The sequence below is a fragment of the Schistocerca nitens genome, chromosome 5 (assembly GCF_023898315.1).
Source record: "Schistocerca nitens isolate TAMUIC-IGC-003100 chromosome 5, iqSchNite1.1, whole genome shotgun sequence".
Lineage (NCBI taxonomy): Eukaryota > Metazoa > Arthropoda > Insecta > Orthoptera > Acrididae > Schistocerca > Schistocerca nitens.
Window position 1 is genome coordinate 290709338 of NC_064618.1, and position 23000 is coordinate 290732337.

Here is a 23000-nt window from a genome sequence, read left to right on the forward strand (position 1 = left end):
TAGGACTGACGGAGCACATAGAAAAAGTTCAAAGAAAGGCAGCACATTTTGTATTATCGCGAAATGTGGGAGAGAGTGTCACAGAAATGATACAGGGTTTGGGATGGACATCCTTAAAAGAAAGGCGTTTTTCGTTGCCACAGAATCTTCTCACACAATTCCAATCACCAACTTTCTTCTCCGAATGCGAAAATATTTTGTTGACACCAACCTACATAGGGAGGAACGATCACCACGATAAAATAAGGGAAATCAGAGTTCGTACGGAAAGATATAGGTGTTCATTCTTTCCGCGCGCTATACGAGATTGGAATAACAGAGAATTGTGAAGGTGGTTCGATCAGCCCTCTGCGATTTGCTCAAATGAAGATATTGTGACCAATCACAACCATTTCCAAACTGTCTCTACTGCACTAATGCAGTTCTGTGATTGTTGTGATCAGCGTTGACACCTTTGTCGAACCATATTTAGCGTGTTTTGGCACTTGGTCACTTTTAGTGCCAGCTGACACCATCATTTAGCTTTGCATTGCTCAAATGTTTTTAGTTTAAACACAGCGCCAATTACGTATTTTTTTCATGCTGAGCAAAACTTGTTTTGAGAATTTATTCTCATTCTCAAGTGCAGTAAATATGTATGTATTTTTGTGATATTACACAAACAAACAATGTGAGTGACAGTTTGCGTGTGTATGGTTTTCCACGACTGAGGATGCACAGTACCTGATAACCTCAAAAACACAACTACAGTGCAACAGACACAGAATAACACATATTCAACCATCACACACAAAACTTATGTACATATTCTTTAAACGTTTCATGCTAAGCATGGCAAAATATGCAATTTATGCAGTATTTCATTATTTAAATAATGTACAACAGCTGTAGGCTTTCAAAAACATCGATTATTACTACAGTTCGGGTTTTGCATATCAGGTTTTTACGGTACCTGCTGTTGTATCTTTACGAATTATGATATTTTGGAGGTACCAGGCTACTTCAAATTCAAATTTAAAATGCATATATTTGCATATTTTTGGATTTTGAGCATATTATTGTCATACTTAGAGGAAATGGCCATTAAGATGCATATTATTGTCATGTAGAGGCCATATTGAGATCCATTTTGTTCCCTGACAATCCAATAACCTCCCAGAATATTAGACCAATAAATTTCCAAAATGAGGTAATACAGGACGAGCCATCAGAATAAAAGTCTTTCAGGTAAACATGGGTAGCTTATGGAGGGGCATGCTAAAGACTTGTGATGGTTCATTGTTGCAAGATGGATTATTGGAGTAGAAATGTGCTTCGGTATTTGTTGCCCACAGTTAATGCATGTTCAGGTCGCTCACCTGATCTCTGCAGTGCGCCAACAATGCCCTACTAGTTATTGTTGGCATTTCAGAATATGAATCATTCTTGTGTGTTTCCGTGCTGTTCACATCGGCCCTTTGCTACCTTCTTCAAGTTACGAATATGACCAGGTCAAAAACCAATAATTTAAATAATATTCTGCCAACTGTGTGAAAAAGAGGTAAGAATAATTTTATCTTTTTCTTTTTCGATAATTTTTCCAAGAAATTAAAACAATTATTAAGTTCATCTGTAAATTTGTGTGCATGTTTTCTATGTACGAATGGGAAGGAACCAAAAAGACTCTTAAGGAATTACCTTTGGCATTCTTACAAATTAAAGAAAAATGTTAAATGTTGTGAGGGGATCGAAGTTCCAATTTTTAGAAACTTGTTTGTAGTCTTGATTCATCTTTTTGAGTGACCATCTCGTGGTTACACACTGTTCTCTTACATTTTTGTACAATTGTACGTACTTGTTTATTCACTTCTCCAATGCTTTAGGTCAGGGTTGAGAAAAAATTTCAACTGGATCAGCATATAAAGACATCTCAGCACCAGAACAACATAACCAAGACACAGTTAAAAACTTCACAGCAGCCATTGATCTCCTCATTTTTGAAGCACATGATCAACAAAAAAAATTTCAATGAAGATCTTTGCAAGGCTTCAACAAAAGCAAACATCCCCTTGAATAAGCTGGAGAATAAAGGATTAATGACTTTCTTGAAAAAATACACAGGAAAAAGATATCCCTCACGAGTCAACTCTCAGAAAGAACTATGTAGATGCATTGTATAAAAAGGTTTTCTGGTAATTTTCATGAATGTAGGTATGTGAAAGTCAATTAATATAATTTGGTACATACATGGGCCAAAATAATAGTCATTTAGTTTTAAAAAAAACTCAAAAATAGATTTAAATTTTGTTTATTTTTGTAAAATGAACATTGTTACTTGAACATAAAAAAAAAAAAAAAAAAAACTAAATTGAAAGTGAGTGAAGTTCTTCAAGAAAGGAAAAGACAAATGAAGAAAGGACTTGGGAAGGAGACATTTTGTCTCTAAACGTTCACTGCAAAAAAGAAAGCAAATTTATTTTTAAAGAATACTGTAAAATTTTTTGTGTGAATTAAATTACTATTATTTTGGTTAATGTATATACGTAAGAAAATAATCAAAATATAGGTAGGTGCTAAAATGGATATAGTTTGTTTTCGTGTATACATATGTTTATGTGTATTTTTAAATTTAGTTTCTCTATTACAGACATTGGAGAATATTAGGAAAGACATTGGTGCCTCTGGAGTCTGGCTATCCATTGACGAAATCACTGATTCTTCGATCTTTGCCAATATTGAATTGTTTAAAATAAATTATAGGTAATATAATAATTTTCCACACCATCATATCCCGAGACAATTAGTTTTTCACATCATGTCCTGAGCCAATAATAAAAGTAATTGTAAAATTTGTAAAATCCTTTGATTTTCTTTCAGGCATGCTATGGAGAAGTGAAGATCAGAAACAAGGTTTTGGCCATTGTGACAGATAGCGCATATACCGTATTTACTCGAATCTAAGACGCACTCGAATCTAAGCCGCACCTGAAAAATGAGACTCTAAATCGAGGGAAAAAAAAATTTCTCGAATCTAAGCCACCTGAAATTTGAGACTCGAAATTCAAGGAGAGAGAAAATTTTTAGACCGCATTTCCAAATCGAAACAAAGTTGGTCCACTGAAACATGAGACACAATTGGGGCCGAATGGATGAAGATACAGCTACAGTAGTTCGGTTGGAGTCGTAAGCTTCAGACCAAGTAGCCATTGCTGTGTGTCAGGCGCTCCATCCGTATTTATACGGGTACCCTTCCTTTTTCACTTGCTTCGTCTGGTTTGAATCGATTGCTTATTTTGCTTTGATCTGATAAGTGCCGTTCTCTTTGTTATAGGTGTTTACGTCACTAAGCTGAAAATGCATTATTGTACTGTGTGATGCATTGTTTGTCGCATTCTGATGACGAGTGTTTATGACCTGTCGCCGATCACGGCATGGCCTGCTTTTGTGCGCGGTACCGCGGCTTACATTTAAAAAAAAAAAGTGTGGCAAGAGTTTGCTATTTGTTGTTACTTACGCTGCTGCTTTCTTTGATAATGACCAACAAGAATCAAATAATAGACTGTATGATAGAAGATGTTCTGAAAGAGAGTTTAGCGAAAAATTTTCTCCGTTTGAAAATCTTTGCACACGCCTCTTTAGTACATTACATTCTGCACAGAAATTAGATTCATCTTAGATTTAAAAATCTAGTCAGTTGCCCTGCTTCATTTCTAACTGTATCACTATTCAGCATAAGAATAATATGAATACAAAGATGACATGATACGTATATTCTTCCACATTTGCTGTTGTCTCACTAGTTTCGTAGTTCATTAGGCAGACAGGATTTAAATGAGATAGCAGCAAACACGGAAGAATACATGGCATAATGTTTACATTCTTCTACCTTTTCTTTTAATTTATTTACTGACGCAGAAGTTTTGGCAACAGTATTTATCTTTGTGCCTGTTAAGCATACCTGTGTAGCCCTACATATATTTGATGGCAGAAGTTAGTTGTGGCGGTACCTACCAACATTTTTAAGAACTTCCGCTTACTTTGCACTCGATTCTAAGCCGCAGGCGGTTTTTTTTTTATTACAAAAACTGGAAAAAAAGTGCAGCTTATATTCGAGTAAATATGGTATGCTGAAGGCCACAGAGTGTCTCCGGTGGTTTTACCCTAAAATTATTCATCTCACATGTCTGGTTCATGGCATCCATCGAGTCACTGAAGAGGTCAGAGTCACATTGCCAGAGGTCAACAGTCTTATATCTTCAGCGAAGAAGGTTTTCATCAAGGCACCAACCCGAGTGAGACCTTCCAAGATATATGTTCAGTGTTCAGAATACTATAGATTGCCCCCACGTTGATGACATCAGAAATCTATATCTCTGTAAAGTTCTGTAAGCGTCAACAAATTCTGCTCATCCCTACACCCTACTGAGTGCGGTGCTTACCAAATGAAGCAGTCACCATCACAGGTTGCCAACAGGAATTGTTGCTAGCACCAGAGTGTGGAAGTCTGCTCCCATTGGATTCTAATGCCAGAATGCCTTCCTAACTTCCTCCAAGTTCTCTTTCGTGTCTCCGTAAGGATAAACAGGCCTAATCTTGCCTCAGACAATCAAACATGTGTAACAATTGTTTTGCGTGTCAGGCAAGGGAAACTCGAAGCTATCATCCCCTCCTCATGAAATCATGAGAACGGCTAGTCGGATGTTACCACACATAGACGGAAAGTTTGTTTTTGACTGAACCGCATGGCATCAGTTTGTCACAACAATAACTTATTTTGGGACCATAAGATTCAACCATCAATGTCGTCTCGCTTCACAGTTATAGTGCAGGAGGGTGTGGTCACAGACTAGACAGCAACAGAGGGATGCTTTGAGAAAATAGTTCAGGAAGAATAGCTTCAACCAAAACAAGGGCTTTGTTTCCACACCACCTATTAGAGTACACCACGCGAGCATTTCCACTGCTGTGACAGTGGCTAGTCGATTTCTGGAGTATGCAAGGAACTCCAAGGTTTTTAACCTGCTCCTCCATGGAGAGCCAAAAGGGAAGGAGTGTCTCACCAGAGGGCCTCTTGCCGCCATGGCATGACTTTGAACAAAGGCCACACCAAGATACTTGATTTCTAAATGACTTTGTTCCAACATCATTTTATTGTTTAACCACTCATTTGTGAACAGGTGACAAAGGAGGTGCCCTGACTTGTCTAGCGAATATGGAAAGAACTGCAGGGTCACTGTCCTCAGGACCATGACGGCATCTCCACATACAGGGCACACACATCTGAAAAATTTAACAAGATGCAAAAACTTATTAACTCTAGGAACAATTAAAGTGCTCAAACACTACTTCAAAGGAGACTTATCTAAACTAGACTGACAGAGGGATTTCAACAAATGTTATTCATTGGTCTCTTGCAGTTGTTTGTGATTTATGGATGGTGGGAATTAGCACGACACGAAACAAGGCCCATACAACTGGCAGACCCTGTTCATTACCCCCACTCTTTTATCGACAAAATTTTGATGATAAAGTAAATTTGCTGTCGCTATTTATCACAATCAAATTTCATCTTTACTTCATTATTATGTCTTGCTGTGCAGGTTTCAGTTATTAGTCCTCTTCCGCACTATTCAAAATACCAGTTTCTAAAATTATGAGATGGAATTACTAGCCAGTACTTATCTACAGGAGGCAAATACCTGCTCTGTCAACACACACACACACACACACACACACACACACACACACACACACACACACACACAGAGAGAGAGAGAGAGAGAGAGAGAGAGAGAGAGAGAGAGAGAGAGAGAGAGAGAGAAGCACACACCACCACCACTACCCTAGCTTTCAGAACTATTCATTCCTTCCCCGGGAGAAGGCTGATGGGTGAGAAAAATAAAAATGGAATGGCAGATCACTCAAATCACAAGATGAGAGGGAACCAACTGTTGACAACATGTTTTCTCAAGGGAATTTAACTTTTGATACAAAATTCCAATTTGACATATGATGCCTTCTTGTTTTATTTATTTATGATATGCCAATACTGTATTAATCACATACAAGTAACGGAAAACTAATATTAAACTTTATTGTGAAATGCAAGTGATGAGCTGCAGTGCGCGCTTCAGACTAACACACAAGCCACGACCTCCCCTGCAGAAGTCCTCCACAGATGGGGACAAAACACTGGGTTATCTAATAGATTCTATAAGACCACAGCATAATACCCTGCGAGTTTTAGTAACGTTGAACTATATGTTAGTTAAATGTTTTTTTCAATGGTTTATAAGAGCTATCAATCCCAGACAGCAAAACCCAAATACACAAGTTCTCAGATAAAATTTTACTTTGAAACTGTCAAACTCATTAATGATTCCAGAAATTTATTAGTTACACACAAAACACACATATGAAATTATGAACATTTAAGATGTCAGAGAGAAAATATCACATATATTCGAGATTCAGAAAATTTCTAGATAAAGGAATCTTAATTTAAATATACACACACACACCTTTACAGTTCTGTCTCTTGAGCCAGTAATTAACACAACTCCATTGCAATCAACAGCATCTATATTAGATGTGTGACTTGAAGTCTGAGCAAATAACAGTTCTCCAGTGGCACAAGACCAGCCACAAATTGCTGCATCCCTGACAAATTAAGATAGTTGTGATTAGTCTAAAATGCAAAATAATTGTTTATATATTTTTAACAGTTTAACACACATTAAAAAAGAGACTTTTTCACACGATGTTAGTACAATGTATAACATCTGCATTTTTGTTCTCAGCCTATTATTGGTGTCACTGGTCAGACTACGTTAAACTGTGCTACTGTACCCATAATGTTGAAAGGGGAGAGGCGGGGGGGGGGGGGGGGGGGGGGGGAGGGGAGGGGAGAGAGAGGGGGGGGGAGAGATATTTATATATCAACGTTTTGGGTTTGGGAAAATATTGATAAATTAAGTAACAGCCACTCCATATAGATCTGGATTACTCCACTGCCTCTATTACATAGTTCACATCATATGCAGAAGGACAACTCTGGGCACATGCAAAAGTCCAAATGTGTATGGAACAGGCAAAGTAATTAATGATGTAATAAGTACTCTTCCTATGTAGTGAACAGTGTCTTGCATAGTATGACTGATTATTTAAATGAATTATTGAATTGGGTGCAAAAAATTTCAACCTGTCTGATCATTCATGTTGAAGCACGTTTGCTTCTGGTACTGACAAAAACATCAGTCCTGGATTAAACTGGTTGTCATATTAATTAATGTCTGTTCATACACAAGCAAAGACATAGATGGTGAAACTTTAATAAATGCGACTGTGTAGTGAAGTAACATTTCCATCAGGGAAATCAAGGCAAGAATATATATCATAGTTTTATTTACAATAACAAAAAAACATCTGCACGGGCTGTAAATCAACACTTCACAAAAAAATTTCAAACAAAGGTCCTCAGGATAGGTTAGAACAGCTTAGGCTTTCAAACTATTAGAAACCAAACATGATGGCTTCTGCAGATGGGTCAATCTTATTACATGAATCATATCCACACAAAGTTCAGAGTGAAATATCGCAATGTGATCTCAATTTATTTCAAAAAGAATCTAGTTCTTATCAATAACAATCCCTAAAATGAGGGCAAAACAAAAGCAGCGAAAAGAGTCACTGATAATACTCTGTATGCAGCCAGCTATGGAGGGGGAGGAGCAGTGACAAGCACAAATTGTGTCTTTATCCAATAGTTTATGTTTATACAGAGTAGTTTAGTGTCATTACAATATAAAAGACATTAGTAATTGTTTTAATTTGTGGTTTTATTCTGTGTGATTTTAGTAATGTAGTTTTGTGCTGCCTGCAGGGCTACATTCATGTAATTTTTTTCTTGTGTTTAAATGGTTATCCTAGAGTAACCAGTTTCATTACTTTAGTACATTCTTTGATACTATTATATGGCTCTACATTGTGGGAGATTGATAGGGACTAGATGCAGGCACAGAGGAAACTGGCTGCTGTCTGCAAACAATTAGGGTATGTATTGGCCCTGTTTGACAGATCTTAGACTGCTACCCTTGAGGTAAAGCACTATTGGGGAACCTTTGATGCCTCTAGAAACCTCGATGTCACTGCATGTTCCGAAGTGCATAACCAGATTAACCTTGGTCCTCCACTTGATAAGAAAGAACATGATAACCAGGGAAAATACATTTTCAGAGCAAAGCTACTCTCTGCCCCATCCCTAGTATTATTATTTTAGATTTCAGTACCTCCTTTCAAATTCTCTGCATACACTCATTATAAAAATGTAAAAAATAACAAATAATTCTGACATTGATATATACCACCCATTTACAAACAGAGCCACACTTCAAATTTGCTGTTACAGTTGCACAGGAATGGTCAACCAGCTCTTCAGTCAGAAGCATAGCCAGAACCAAACCGTGCTCAACAACATCCACATAAAAAAATATACTGCTCACATTCCACTTCAACAGCTGCTTCACAGCCAGAGCCATCTGCAAATGTTTTTTCCTTTTACTGTGCCTGCTTCCCAGAATTCCACTTGTGGAAATTGTTCCTTCAGTGTATTATGGTCACCTGCAATTCTGTTTTCCATCACAAAATCCCCCCGTATCTATCACTCTGCTGCTGTTCCTACCACATTTCCTAACCACAACGCCCCCCCCCCCCCTCCCCACCCCCTCCACACTCCCTACTCCACCAGTTTCATATGCTTTTTTACACCTCAGTCTAGTCAAGACATAATCCAGTAGCCCCTCCTTACACTTTTTTCTCAGTAGTTTTCCGAAACAGAAAACACACAGCATAAGAGGGACTTCACAAAATCCGTAACTACTGTAGCCACATGTAAAATAAAGTAACAATGTAGCAAGATGAATGGAACAAGGGAAAGTTTGTGTGACTACTTATTAATCATTGACGAGTGTGAAGTTCCTCGTGCAACATGCTTGCAAACCTTTTTAGTGGTTGGCTTTGCCTGATAAACATACGTGCAGACACAGAGACTACATAAAGAAAGGAATTACATATAGAAAGTGTACAACTGCCTCAATGAAGATACCAACATTTGTTATTGCCAAATTCTACAACATACAGAAAAATTATTACAAATAACCATTTTTACTACAAAAAATAATAATAATTCCAATATTCTTAGTGCACTATTGTGACCACCATCCTTTTTTGTGATGCTTTAGCCAAATATCTGTTTCTTCTCTTCTTTAATAGTGAGTGCCTTATATTATGAAAAGATACAAATATCAGCATCTACCTGCTACCACTGATGATAATTTCATCATGTATTACAAATCTGCAAATATCATCAGTGTGTCCTTTCAAGGAGAACAGGGCACGAGAAACATTTAAACCTTTCTTCGTTCGCTTGTATCCTTCTATCACATTTCCTCTGCTCAGCCACAGAACCTTGTCAGACAATGACAACCATGGCATGTACCTACAACAATAAGAGAAAAACTCATGATACTGTAAAGGTTTTACTATTCAATTTAACTGAGAGTGTCAGTTAACTGATAAAAGTTCTCACAAGTGGAGCACCTGAAAATAAACAAATAAAAATAAAAAGTATTCCCAGCTATTTCTACATGTGCGCTGATGGTCATGCTGCTGCTGAATTTCCTAAATCAAAATAATCATTTATGAATGTCAAAAACTTCACAGTCGAAATCAAGAACGCTACTCTGATAGAGTGACTAGACCAGTTAAATTATTAGAACGATAAAACTTTATATTCACTCTAATACCATACTAAATTGTTCTTCAGTTACAAAAAAACTTTTACATTCATTCATTGGTGTTCATGTTCATGAGGTCTTGGTGTAACCAACACATATTTATAACAGATTTGAATGGAAACTGAAATGAAAACACTGATGCACAGTGTTTCCCTAAGAAGTCAATCTGTTAACTGTCAACTCATTCTATTGGGTGGCGACTGCTTTGGTATCTAGCAGCATTTCCCTGAACCTGCGTGGCGATCAAGTATTGTGGAAGTTTACAACAATATCGATACAGTACTACAAACATTTATACAATATTTAGGAAATCAAATGAGAAAAATAGCCCCAAGCATACCACAAAGACACTCATGCTTGCTGCACTGCATAGTTTCCACAATTACTCAATTTCATTATTACAATATGAGAAGACAACCAAGAAAATTACAAGACAGAGAAAAGTGGTCCCAGCAATGCCCAAACAACATAAGCAGTGATACAGTTTCAGCTCCCAGACAAAACAACATCAATGCATACTTTCTTCTAAAAACAAATTTTGCGGTATGATAGTGCTTGCTTTGCTTTAAGTCTAAGACTGTAGACTTTTGATCATGAATAAAACGTGCATTTATTCAAGTTCCACATCATCCTTTTTTATTTTTATTTTTTTTATCTGTTGGGAGTACTCATATTAATGAGTCCCCTCTGTGGAGTGAAAATGTTGACAGGAAAGTTTTGATGGAATTCATTCCTTTGATATGTGGGAGGCACACACTAAGATCTTGACTTTCCTTAAAAATTTGGAAATAATGTTACAAATAACAGAGCAGGCTGTTCCAGTTCAAGTGCCAGCGTGTAGGCAGCTGGGACCCAAGGGGAGAGGTGGGCAATGCAAACAGCTCACAAAAATCTGTGACAACACTATTACTGCATTTAAGAATGTAGTTTTCCCATTGCTTAAGGAGTCTGGAATCTTACTTTGCAGAGTTTTAGTTGCTGGCATGAAGCAATTACTTTAAAAATTGTCTCATTAGATAGCTATATGGTTCTTGAAAAGTTACTGCAACATTTTTCAATGGTTAGTGCTTGCAGAACTATTACTTTCAATTCATTACTGTAGATACAAAGGTGGTTTGATGAGTTTGGCGAAAGCGCAAGGAAAAAAAAAAAGTTTGTTTCGCAAAGAACTCTCCTTATTTCTCAATGAAGTCTCCTTTGAGGGATATGCACTTGGTCCAGTGTCCCTTGAACGGTTTCATCCCATCAGAAAAATAGGTTCTGTCACACTCTGCAAAATACTCATTGCCTGCAACTACCACTTCCTCATTTGGTGAAAATTTCTTCCCAGCAAGATAAAATTTCAAGTTGGGGAACAGGAAGAAGTTACTTTGGGGACTAAGTCTCGCAAACAGAGCAGATGTGGAACCAGTTCAAAGACCCATTGATGCACTTCTTCCAGTGTTATCACTGATTTGTGCAATGGTGCATTATCCTGCTGAAAGAGCACTTTTTCGCGTGCCACCACTTAAATAGTGACGGTTAAAAAGACAGTGCCCAATATGCAACCTAGCTAAAATGATCTCCTCGCAACAAGAGGGCCGAGAGGAGGTTGGTCAAGCCACTGGGAGCGGTTTAATTTTCCTGAGCTTGTTACCATGAAGAGAAGACCAATGGTGATGCCAAAGTGACACCATCTCCCGACAGAGGGCAAAATGGAGATCATCAGAAGGAATGGAAGAGCTAGCAGGCCAAGGTAAGAGGAATGGGGAGGAGGGAACAAATGAAGTGTAGTCCCCTCAGCAGAGGCCAGTTGCCATCCTTAAGACTCACTGCTACAGGGCACAGAGGCTGGAGGGCGCTGCCTCTCAAAATCTACAGAGGCATCAGCATTCTCCCTGGGTCAGCCTGCAGATTCCAGGGCAGAAAAATTGTAGGTGGTGGGCCCAGGCAAACTGGAGGCTGGTCGGGTGTGGGTATCACATGGTGTCACCACTGATGAGAATCTCCGAGTCAGGAAAGAGCAAGACCATTTGCCTCTGTTCATTTTCTTAGAGCCTTTACAGTTGACAAATAAAGACTCAGACATTTCTTGGTTGGAGGGACATAAAAAATCTTCATAGGAGCATTCCTTTTGTCCTATCCAGGCTGCAGGTTGTGTAGCAGGCAATTTTGCTGCCAGGGGCGAAGACTTGGTGGCTTGTTGTGCAGCTGTAGGAGAAAGAGGTAGGGATGCTATCATGATATTGGACGTCACAACTGTAACACCGAATTGGAGGTCGCAAGTTACAATTCATACAGGAGGGAGAAGGAGGTGAGTAATTGCCCTTGCGAGCATCTCCATCACAATTAGCAGCGTTTTGACAGGACATGCATGTGTGGTTACACCAATGACACTGGTAGGAACACATCAGGTTTGGAATGTATGGTTGGACCATGATGACTTCACAGCCTGCCTTAATCTTCAATTGAAGCACTACTCGATCAAGTGTGAGAAAAAAAAGTGTGTGTAGGTACTAAGGTTGCACCAACCTTTTTCATTACCCAATGGACCGCAGTAACACCCTGATCAAAGAGATAAGTTTGGATTTCTCTCTCAAACAACCATCAAGGAGCCGAGTGTAAATAACACCATGTGAAGAATTCAGCGTACAGTGGGCCTCGACACAAACAGGATAGCAGTGGAGGAGCGAAGCTGTAAGCAGTTGTTGGATTTAAAACTCACAATTGGCCTCTAGAAGCAAAGTCCCATTATGTAAGCAAGAGCAGGATTTCACAGGCTGCAATTACATCAACACCTTTCTGAATAACAAACGGATTAACCGTAGCAAAAAAAAATGACCTCCTTTAGTAAACGATACCACAAGGAACCGAGATGCAGCTGGGAGAGCCTCTGAATCTTTAGCCTCACTCCCTTTACATTTAGCAGATGTAGACTGAGATGATGATTGGCTCATTGCAAAGAAATCCCCACAACTGCCTGCGTCTCCAATGATGCGCTCCTTCTAACAGGGGACCCTCTCCGAGGGGTCTCACCCACCTTATGTGATTGTCCACACCTCAGGTCACACCTCCCAAACTCCAGACAGAGGGCCCAACTGGCAACTGGGAAGATAATAGCACAGGCAATCACACCTCCCTGGGCCTGGCCTGTACCAGGGGGTATGTGGGAATCTTAGCTGTTGACCAGGCACTGGGAATCACGCATCAAACACATGGGCTGGCCTTCAGGAACGCACAGGTAGGAAGAAGAAACAAAGAGAAAACCTCAAATACCGAAGAGGAGGAGATGGAGATAGAAGAAAGAAAGAAAAAAAAACAGATGAACTATTCTGATGCCGGGCTTTCAAAACTTCAGAATACATTCCCATCATCCCAGACATGTTCCCCCAGGGACGGGGAAAAAAACTGCAGGATGATAGACATGCAGCACGGTAAAGGAAGAGACGCTGCAAAGGATGTGGCGCCATGGTAGCCAAGCACAAACTCACCAAAGAGTGGTGAGCCCTTGGGGCAAGGCAGGGGAGGGGGGGGGGGGAGGGGAGGGGAGGGGAGGGGAGGGGAGGGCACCCATTGATATGTATGCCACAAGCACCACAAATTGGAGGGTCCTCTTGCTGGAGCAAGAAGCCATGCATCTGAGGATTGTGGCCTATGTGAAGGTGAGTACGGAGGACCTCATCCCATTTTCCTGGCTGAAAGGAGGTATGCCACAGCTGCAAAGTGGGCTTTACTAGATGCAGATTACTGTCTGTCACTTCCCGCCAATCACCCTCCCATCGAAACACAATTCTACAGCTCAACAGTGAGGTAATACCATGCAAGGGGATGGAACACTAAAATAACTGAGGATCATGACATGCCTCCTTAGCTGCTATATCTGCCCTTTATTCTCGACAATACAGGGCTATTACAAATGATTGAAGCGATTTCATAAATTCACTGTAGCTCCATTCATTGACATATGGTCACTAAACACTACAGATACGTAGAAAAACTCAAAGTTTTGTTTGGCTGAAGCCGCACTTCAGGTTTCTGCCGCCAGAGTGCTCGAGAGCGCAGTGAGACAAAATGGCGACAGGAGCCGAGAAAGTGTATGTCGTGCCTGAAATGCACTCACATCAGTCAGTCATAACAGTGCAACGACACTTCAGGACAAAGTTCAACAAAGATCCACCAACTACTAACTCCATTTGGCGATGGTATGCACAGTTTAAAGCTTCTGGATGCCTCTGTAAGGGGAAATCAACGGGTCGGCCTGCAGTGAGCAAAGAAACGGTTGAACGCGTGCGGGCAAGTTTCATGCGTAGCCCGCGGAAGTCGACGAATAAAGCAAGCAGGGAGCTAAACGTACCACAGCCGATGGTTTGGAAAATCTTACGGAAAAGGCTAAAGCAGAAGCCTTACCGTTTACAATTGCTACAAGCTCTGACACCCGATGACAAAGTGAAATGCTTTGAATTTTCGGCGCGGTTACAACAGCTCATGGAAGAGGATGCGTTCAGTGCGAAACTTGTTTTCAGTGATGAAGCAGCATTTTTTCTTAATGGTGAAGTGAACAGACAATGTGCGAATCTGGGCGGTAGAGAATCCTCACGCATTCGTGCAGCAAATTCGCAATTCACCAAAAGTTAACGTGTTTTGTGCAATCTCACGGTTTAAAGTTTACGGCCCCTTTTTCTTCTGCGAAAAAAAGGTTACAGGACACGTGTATCTGGACATGCTGGAAAATTGGCTCAAGCCACAACTGGAGACCGACAGCGCCGACTTAATCTTTCAACAGGATGGTGCTCCACCGCACTTCCATCATGATGTTCGGCATTTCTTAAACAGGAGATTGGAAAACCGATGGATCGGTCGTGGTGGAGATCATAATCAGCAATTCATGTCATGGCCTCCACGCTCTCCCGACTTAACCCTATGCGATTTCTTTCTGTGGGGTTATGTGAAAGATTCAGTGTTTAAACATCCTCTACCAAGAAACGTGCCAGAACTGCGAGCTCGCATCAACGATGCTTTCGAACTCATTAATGGGGACATGCTGCGGCGATTGTGGGAGGAACTTGATTATCGGCTTGATGTCTGCCAAATCACTAAAGGGGCACATATCTAACATTTGTGAATGCCTAAAAAAACTTTTTGAGTTTTTGTATGTGTGTGCAAAGCATTGTGAAAATATCTCAAATAATAAAGTTATTGTAGAGCTGTGAAATCGCTTCAATCATTTGTAATAACCCTGTACACACGTGCCCTGGTACCCATCAGAAAGACATCTTCTCCAGCTGTTATAACTGGAGGAGGGCATCCTGGATGTTCTGGGCTACTTTGTCTGCTGGGTACAAGCATTGTAGAGAGTGAAGAGCACTCAGAGAATCCAAACAAATTTAGCATTCAAAGCACATCTCATCTGCTCCACTACCAGCAAGATCACATATAATTCTGCGTCGAAGATAGCAAAGCCTCGAGGCAGTCTGACCTTGAGGACACAATCAGGGAAAACAAGAGCAACCAACTGAGTCCCCCTGTTTAGACCCACCTATGAAGATAGCTGCACAGTTGTGATGGTCAGTTAAAATGTAATAAAATAATGTATTAAAAACATATGCATGAGTGCAATCTCTCCTGTACTACACCAAATCTAAAATTACTCTGGATCTCTGAAGGCCATGGTGGCAGGTTGTTAAAACCCTGGATTTGGGGTTTTAAGTGCTCCACACTGAACGACTCCAGCACACACTGCAGGTGGATCCCAAACAGCATTGTTGCCCATGAATAATTGGAGAAAAGGCCATCCAGAGGTGGAAGAGCAACTGTAGGGCATACAGGTGAAGTCGGAGCTGTGAGGATCTTATCTGCCTGAGACACCATGAGCAGCTTCTGGCAGATGGTGAGTGGCGGTTCTCCAGCCTCAGCACAAAGACTGGGCACGGAGCTGGTCCTGTAAGCATAAGCGGCCAGCCTAATCCTCTCATGGCAAATAGCATCAACAATTTTCATGTAGTAAGGCCTCACTGACATGTATACTGTGCACACAGAGTCTAGCTGTGAATGCAGAAAAGTCCAATAAAACTGGAGCAGGCGACCCTATGTGCTCCCCAAGACCTGTGTCTAAGGCACTTTATGATATTCAGTGTCTTCTGTGTTCTGGCTTTCAGGTCTCTCAATTGTGATAACCACGACAATATGGCATCAAAAATATAGCCCAGAAATCTCGCTGAGACTTTGAAATGAAGAATGGTATCCCCCATATGCAAGTCAGGTAAGTTAAAAATACAACGAGAATTATTAAAATGAACACACTTATCTGCAGAAAACTGAAAACCTGACTTAGCATTTCACATCTACACACAATAAGTTGCAACTGACGAGTAACTGCTGCAAAACTGGAGGAAGCATAGAAAAAAACAAAATCATCCACAAATAAAGCACCTTGTACAGGACTCTTTACTGTAGATGTGATAACTGTTTATGGTTATGGCTAAGAAGGGTAACACTTAAAAAATAAGCGCTCTGAGCGACACCATTCTCCTGCTCAAAACGAGCTGCCAGTGTGTAACCAACGCATGACCTAAAAAATCACTGAAACAGGACAGACTATATGAAGATGGGGAAGTGGGCATGAAAGCCCAATTGATGGAGTTGCTGTGTCTCCAAGTAGCGTTGTACGTCTTACTGATAAAGAATACATCAAGACAGACATGTTTACTTAGGAAAGCTTGCTGAGTAGTCACCTCTAGTAAGGTCAGGTTGTCGACAGTGGACCGAAATCTCTGGAATCCACACAGAGTGGCTAAGAAGTCGCACAGTCGGTGAGGCCCTTTCCTGGTTTGATAAGAGGTATCATTGTCTCTCTCCACAATCTGAGGAAGTGCCCTGTCTGTGATATCAAATTAAAACATTCAAGGAAGATTTCCTTTGACACTGCTGGCAAATGTCTAAGCAAGCAGTACAGAATTTGGTTGTGAACGGGTGCAGAATTACGAGTTTCAGACAGTGCCAATTCCAGCTCCCATATGGAGAAAGACTAGCTGGAAGACTCAGAATTTTGGGGTCTTAAGTCCAACTTACCCCTATCTGTAGTCTCACAGTAGTGGGAAAATGCTGGATCATGGCTGTCACTGGCAGTAATCACTGCAAAATGCTCTGCCATCATTCGAGTGATGTCTCCAGCCATTGTTTGCTACTGTTTGTAAATGGCACTTATCAGTCCACCAAGGTACAGGTTGCCTCCTAAGATGACCTGAAGACTCCCGATTGATAAATCAGCAGCATAATGCATCACTTGTGTGATGCAGTCCAATTTTCATGGACCCTATCATGGTGTTCAAATACAGCCAGCTGGCTGAACAGTGTCCAGTTAGCCCTGATGACCATCCATTTCAGTGCCTTCCACTCAACCAATCCTACAGAGGTAAACACAGGTAGCGGGGATGGGGGTGGGGGGTGGGGGGGGGGGGGGCCATGCCTGTGCTGGGAGCATCAATTTCTCCACATCTCATGAACCCATAAATGTTCCACTGTCGTATGGGAGCCATTTATCAAGGGGATAACACTTTCACCCTGTCTTTCCATCCCGTCTGGGATGTGAGACCATACATAGTGGGTGGAGGGTCAGTCCTGGGGCAAAATGAGTGCCCTAGGCCAGCATCAAGCTCCCTCAGCTCCAAAGACAAACCATGAGAAATGCAAAATCATCAGACTGCTTATTTCTGGTCTCCATCTGTGGCTGGGTCTTTGATTTTTTGCCCTGGGTTGTCTTCAGAAACACAAACGTGGCACTAGTAGTGGCAATGGTGTACGGTGGACCATATTGAACCTTTGGAGGAGCAGGGAGCTCCACAGCATTAGCTACTAAGGCCTTATCTGATGTTCTGGGAGGAAGTATACACTTCAAAGTAAATGCAGCAGCACAAGTGCACTGCCAAACTCAGGTACCAGTGCTAGTTTTCTGAACTGGCTTTTTAACAACCAAAGCAAAGCAGATAGGGAATGTGGGGCGGGGGGGATTTGGGGGGGCTGTATGAACTTAAAAATCTTTGTGTCCTCATATGGGATCTGTCTTGTCATTTTGATCTGCTGTATATTCCATTTTTCAAGAAAGACACATCAGTCCCTACTCCAGACAGGGTGAGCCCCAGAGCAATTCAAACACTCTTTTGTGGATAACCTCACCACATTTGCCACAAGTGGCTTCTCCCTTAAATCCAAGATTAGTGTGCCCAAAGTGCTGGCATTTAATATGCTCTGGGAATTTTGTGCTATAAAAAGTGAGGATGAATGAGTCAGATCTGATCAGATTGCCTACCACCCTTTTCATGATATTCTGCACATCTACAATGTTTTCTACGAGCCACTTAACTTTCAGGTCTTCTTTGGGATGTCCACCAGATCTCTGCACGAGACAAAACCTTTACTGTAGTTTTTAAGGTGGTATGGAGCTCTGTCTCAATGGAAGATACTGCAAGGCTTTTGGCCTTCTGCAGGTTTGTCACTTGTTGAGAACTTGAGGTTTCAACCAACAGTGTCCCATTCCACAACCACTTAGCATATTTTTATGTACCTGCAATCCCCTCTAAACCATTTGAATGTAAAAAGGTGTGACTTTTTCAAAGCTTCTCTCCTTCCTTTTACCTAAAAAAACGCTCTGAGTAGCAGCATGTATTCTATTACAAAGACAATAGAATTCTGAACCATCCCTGAGTCTGGAGGACTGGCCACACGAGCCCTCTTATTTGTTTGGGTGTTGGTACCTACCAGCAGCCCACCCATTCCATTGGGAAGTAGGAGAGAGAATTTTGAAGGAATCCACCTCTGTCGCACAACCACCTAGCAAAATTAAAAGTCCAGCTATACAGAGCCCTACATCCCTGAGTAAGTCTTATACAACTGAGGTGTGGCAGGTTCCCCAGCGATTGGCCACTATTGACTGTTTCACCTAAACAGCCTTGCGTCTTATCAGCATGCAGCATACCTCAAGTTCGAGAAGTTTTTTATGGAGGTTTTTACCATACTCGCATTCGGGCGGTCAAGCCAAGAACTCCATTCCCTGTAACACACAACTATCCATCACTGCACCGCATAGTGTTCACCAGAGCTTACAGTGACAGAGGACTGGCAGTGCATACCAGTCCCCAGCTCAGGAACCCCGGCATTGCCATGCCAGAACACAGCAAATGAGTGCTGAGCCCCTGAGGACATTATTTTTTAAATCCTTGGAATAATCATAAAGGCACAACAAACATGTCCCATTCTTTCATGGAAATTTAGCACACTTCTTAAACCACCCTTCTGTATGATGACACAGTCAGTTTGTCATAGACATTTCTTTTCTCTTTGTTACATACACTGAAGAGTTAGCTTTATGAGCTTTTTTGCTACAGAAGTGTTAATATTCTCTGATAATCCATGCAAACTATTGACAGCCTGAAAGCCACCTCCCCCCCCCCCCCCCCTCACATGCTAGGATCCTCACCCGGATGCACAATAAAATAGGGCAACACAAACTTTGTGTAGGTAAAGAATCACTCATCCAAAACAACAGAAGTGTAGCACATACTCAGATGCCCCACACTTGTGAAGTTTTAGTTACAGTACACATGTATCTCCCTTGTGTATTGCTCATCTTGACACCAGCAATATTTTTACAGGAGTCATAACCTTTCTTAAGACATCGACAGTATGACCAAGAAAGTAATACCTTCATACATACAATGTTTTCATATCACAAAATGATCATTCCCCTGCAGGACTAACCATTCTCCAGTTCTGAGCATGTTATTTATTCAAGGGTTATGTATCAATATTAAACTAACTGGTAAAAATGTGGGCCTGATAATGACAACTGCTGCATGATTTATGAAAGTTCCATATATAGTATAAAATGCTGAAAACCAGGGCTGGATAAACCCTCAAAGTTACTGCAACAGCAAAATTTACCTGGTCGTGCTTGCGAAATAACACACTTCCCTGAACCGTCCATTAGTCCAATTTTTGGAAATCTGGCATTTCTCCCACTCACGTAAAGTGCGAAATGATCTGAAATGAAACATCTTGTATAAAATTTTGCACATGCAATAGAAATCTGTAAAATTTTCTGCACAAGTTTACTAAGCAGTTTACTATTCACACGTTGCAACTGTGTGTCATATGACCGATGTTGGTAATGCTTCATAATGTTAAGTTTGAGGCAGCATCCAATGGAAGGATGGTATGGGGTAACAGATGAGTAGCTCTTAACCAGACGACATTTATAGGCACTGACATATTTGTTACTGACATTTACCATGCTATTTCTTTATAATAGCCCCAACTCTAGGTAAGATTTATAATTTTACTTCCCATTAACAATCTCCATGTTTTTACCTGGAAATATATTGTGTTTTCTCCCCCTCCCAACCTCTAGCAAAGCTTTACTTACCCGCATTTGATGTTGATGGTGACAGTGATATTCGTTTCAGAGCACTCAACACCATGGTTATCAGACCCTTGCTTAATTTCAATGTACAAAATTTATTGAAACCAAGTCTTTATTCATACACACACATAATTTAAAGAATACCACTCACCGATGCTCTACTGATGATCACACAAGCAGATTAAATGATGGAGACTGTGGGGATGACCGGAGCTTATATGTATGTTGCACTATAAGGAACCCACCACAAGGTTAAAGGCGATTCCTCAGCCTAAGCACAGATGCTAGGAAAACGGCTTATCCTGAAGACTCCTGTTGCCAATCTAATGCCCTCATGTTGAATGGGGTCTATGGACTTAAGATAGGATGATCCTGCAGAAGAGCACAGCCACAACAGAACAACTCCTCTGTAAAATAATGCTATGGAGAATTTATCTGCAACTGAGGCACTTTCAACAGGCTTAGAACCTTTAAAGTTTTTGCCTTGAAATGCTTCCAGTGTGGCAACAAGGTCAGTTTCTCATTGAAGTCCAGGAACTATACTGATTCCTCAAACTATGAATCTTATCCCACAGTTGCAGTTTTGGTTTATTAAAAACACATCATACACAAAACTAAAATTCACTCCTCCCCACACCGCAATAATTTGAAGCCTGTAGATCAGTGAATAGTGCTGGACAGTGATAAATGCCCTCCTAAATACTGCGAAATGGCTATTATGCTCGCTGTGGTTCTCAGCAACAGTTTGCAAGGCTTGACAACATGAAAGATATTTGCTGCCTCTCTCTGCTACTCTGGACAAGAAAGCCTCATCCTCTCCACGTTCCCTACTGCCCTCTTCCTCCGTGCAGTAGCTTCTGATGTGGAAGCACTATAGTTGCAGTTGTTGATCATCATCTCAAGACTAGAAGACAAGCAAAAGACTGAAAAAAATCACCCAGGAAATAGGGCTCCTGACTGTGGACACAATACTGATAATGACAATCTCCCCTTGGGGACATTATTTCCTGGGTATGTCAGGCTGAAAAAACATTGCCAACTCCAAACTTAAAATAATGTCACGAAAGGAAATACTGCAATATAACTAGAGGATGTGACGTTTGCCTGCTTTATTTCTTCGTTGATAGTCCTGAGTATCGATGTACTGCATTGTTATACTGGTTGAAAAATGGGGGGTGGAAGTTCAACACTGACAACTGTAAATGATGTAGCCGACTGTTGCACAATTGTGTTTCACAATTATTTACTTTCACTGTTCACAACCCCCAAATATTACACAATTATATGGTCAGTTCACTATTGGTAAATGTTGATAAGCCTGATTAATAGGTTACAGGCAAACATCATAGTACTGCTACAATAATTTGCTGTTGAACATCTATTAGCAGTAAAAACCTAATTACACAGTTTACAGTTCTTGCAGAATAATAAGGTACGTGTGACACTATTTCTCAAATAATTGTAACAGACATTGTCATTACTTGATCTAACACACGGCCTATCTGTGTTACACTTATTCCACTGTTAAGTTGATGCATTGTTGTTACTTTATCTGATACATAATTCCTGTCTGAAAATCAGCGGTGGACCGACTGTCTCGGGACCAAACCTCAGCCCTTTATATATCCTCACAATAATAGGGACTGAAACTATACATTGTTCAATATTTAAGTTACAGAAATTACAATTAAAACATAATTCATTCAATTAACTGAATACACTGAAAAATTCCTCTTTTTAAACAGTTACTTCTACCACAAATGTTAGGCTGAATTATTTGTTTAAATAATGAAATTAACAGATATAGCTACACAAAAAATACTTTTGACAAACCTGGTAATTATTTTGGAATTAATTAAGGGCTGGCTTTGCTAATATGTTTTCGAATAGAGCCAAATAAATACTTTATGATAGTAGTTTGTCTTCCAAATTTTTTTTAATTAGTACAGAATTTATATTTGTTTATAAGTCAACAATAGAAACTAAGTCACAAAACAGTTACTGATTTCACCCTATAACAAATGTATTAGCTAGGATTGGTCAAAATAAATTAGGAAATTAATTACTTACACAAAACTAAGCACAAAATTAGACCTGGTGCTATATTCCTTAAGACTGAGAACCAACCTTTCTCTTTTATGGAAATGTCGATTATACTCAGCATGTTAATGGTAATTACGCAAAAACGAAAATAGGCCTAAAATGAATTTAAGGAGGCAGATGACAACACAAGAGAGGAAGTAAAGAGATCTCAGGTTGCTTCATCACAAGAGCAATCCCAGAAGTCCCATTTATAAACTTGATATTGTATCTCCTTGTAATCATAGGCCTACCCAGTAACAAAAAATTTTCCTACCTCATGGTGCCTACACAATAAAAGCCTCTCCTATCACTCTCCAATAGCATTAGCTGGTCATGTGTAGAGTGGGATTGAAGGGACCAGACTACAAGGGCCATCGGTCCATGTGTAGAGTGATACCTAAGGTAACCATCCTGAAGGTGACAGAAGTTTTCTGGTTTCTAGAGACCATACTAAGTGGCTGTGTTCCCTAAACAACTGGCAAGTACTACACTGAGGAAGCTGATTGGTTCTGTGGAGATCTGTCCCATGTTTCCGGTGTGGGATTATGGTTGCTTCCCTACAAGAATCTGAGTATTATCCTTCAAGACAGATTCAGTCAAGAAACATGATTAAGTAATTCTGTGACCCAATATTCAAATGTTGCAGCATGTTGCTGCCTTGAAAGCCTCAGATAACACATGCTCTAACTCTTAAGTACAAAAGGGGCTCTTGTACTCTTCAGCATTAGCTGTGCTCAAGTCTAAATGTCTCT

General features: G+C 40.4%; 1 protein-coding gene across 1 annotated transcript in view; it reads right to left on the reverse strand.

Annotated features, from left to right (window-relative positions):
• LOC126260014 (F-box/WD repeat-containing protein 4-like) overlaps positions 1 to 23000 on the reverse strand; it is a 92300-nt gene that overhangs the window by 61380 nt on the left and 7920 nt on the right. The window contains exons 2-4 of the mRNA XM_049957175.1: positions 19689 to 19787; positions 9293 to 9475; positions 6501 to 6639 (exon numbers count right to left, since the gene is read on the reverse strand). Coding sequence (XP_049813132.1) covers positions 6501 to 6639; positions 9293 to 9475; positions 19689 to 19787 — 421 coding nt within the window. The remainder of the gene's footprint in view (positions 1 to 6500; positions 6640 to 9292; positions 9476 to 19688; positions 19788 to 23000) is intronic.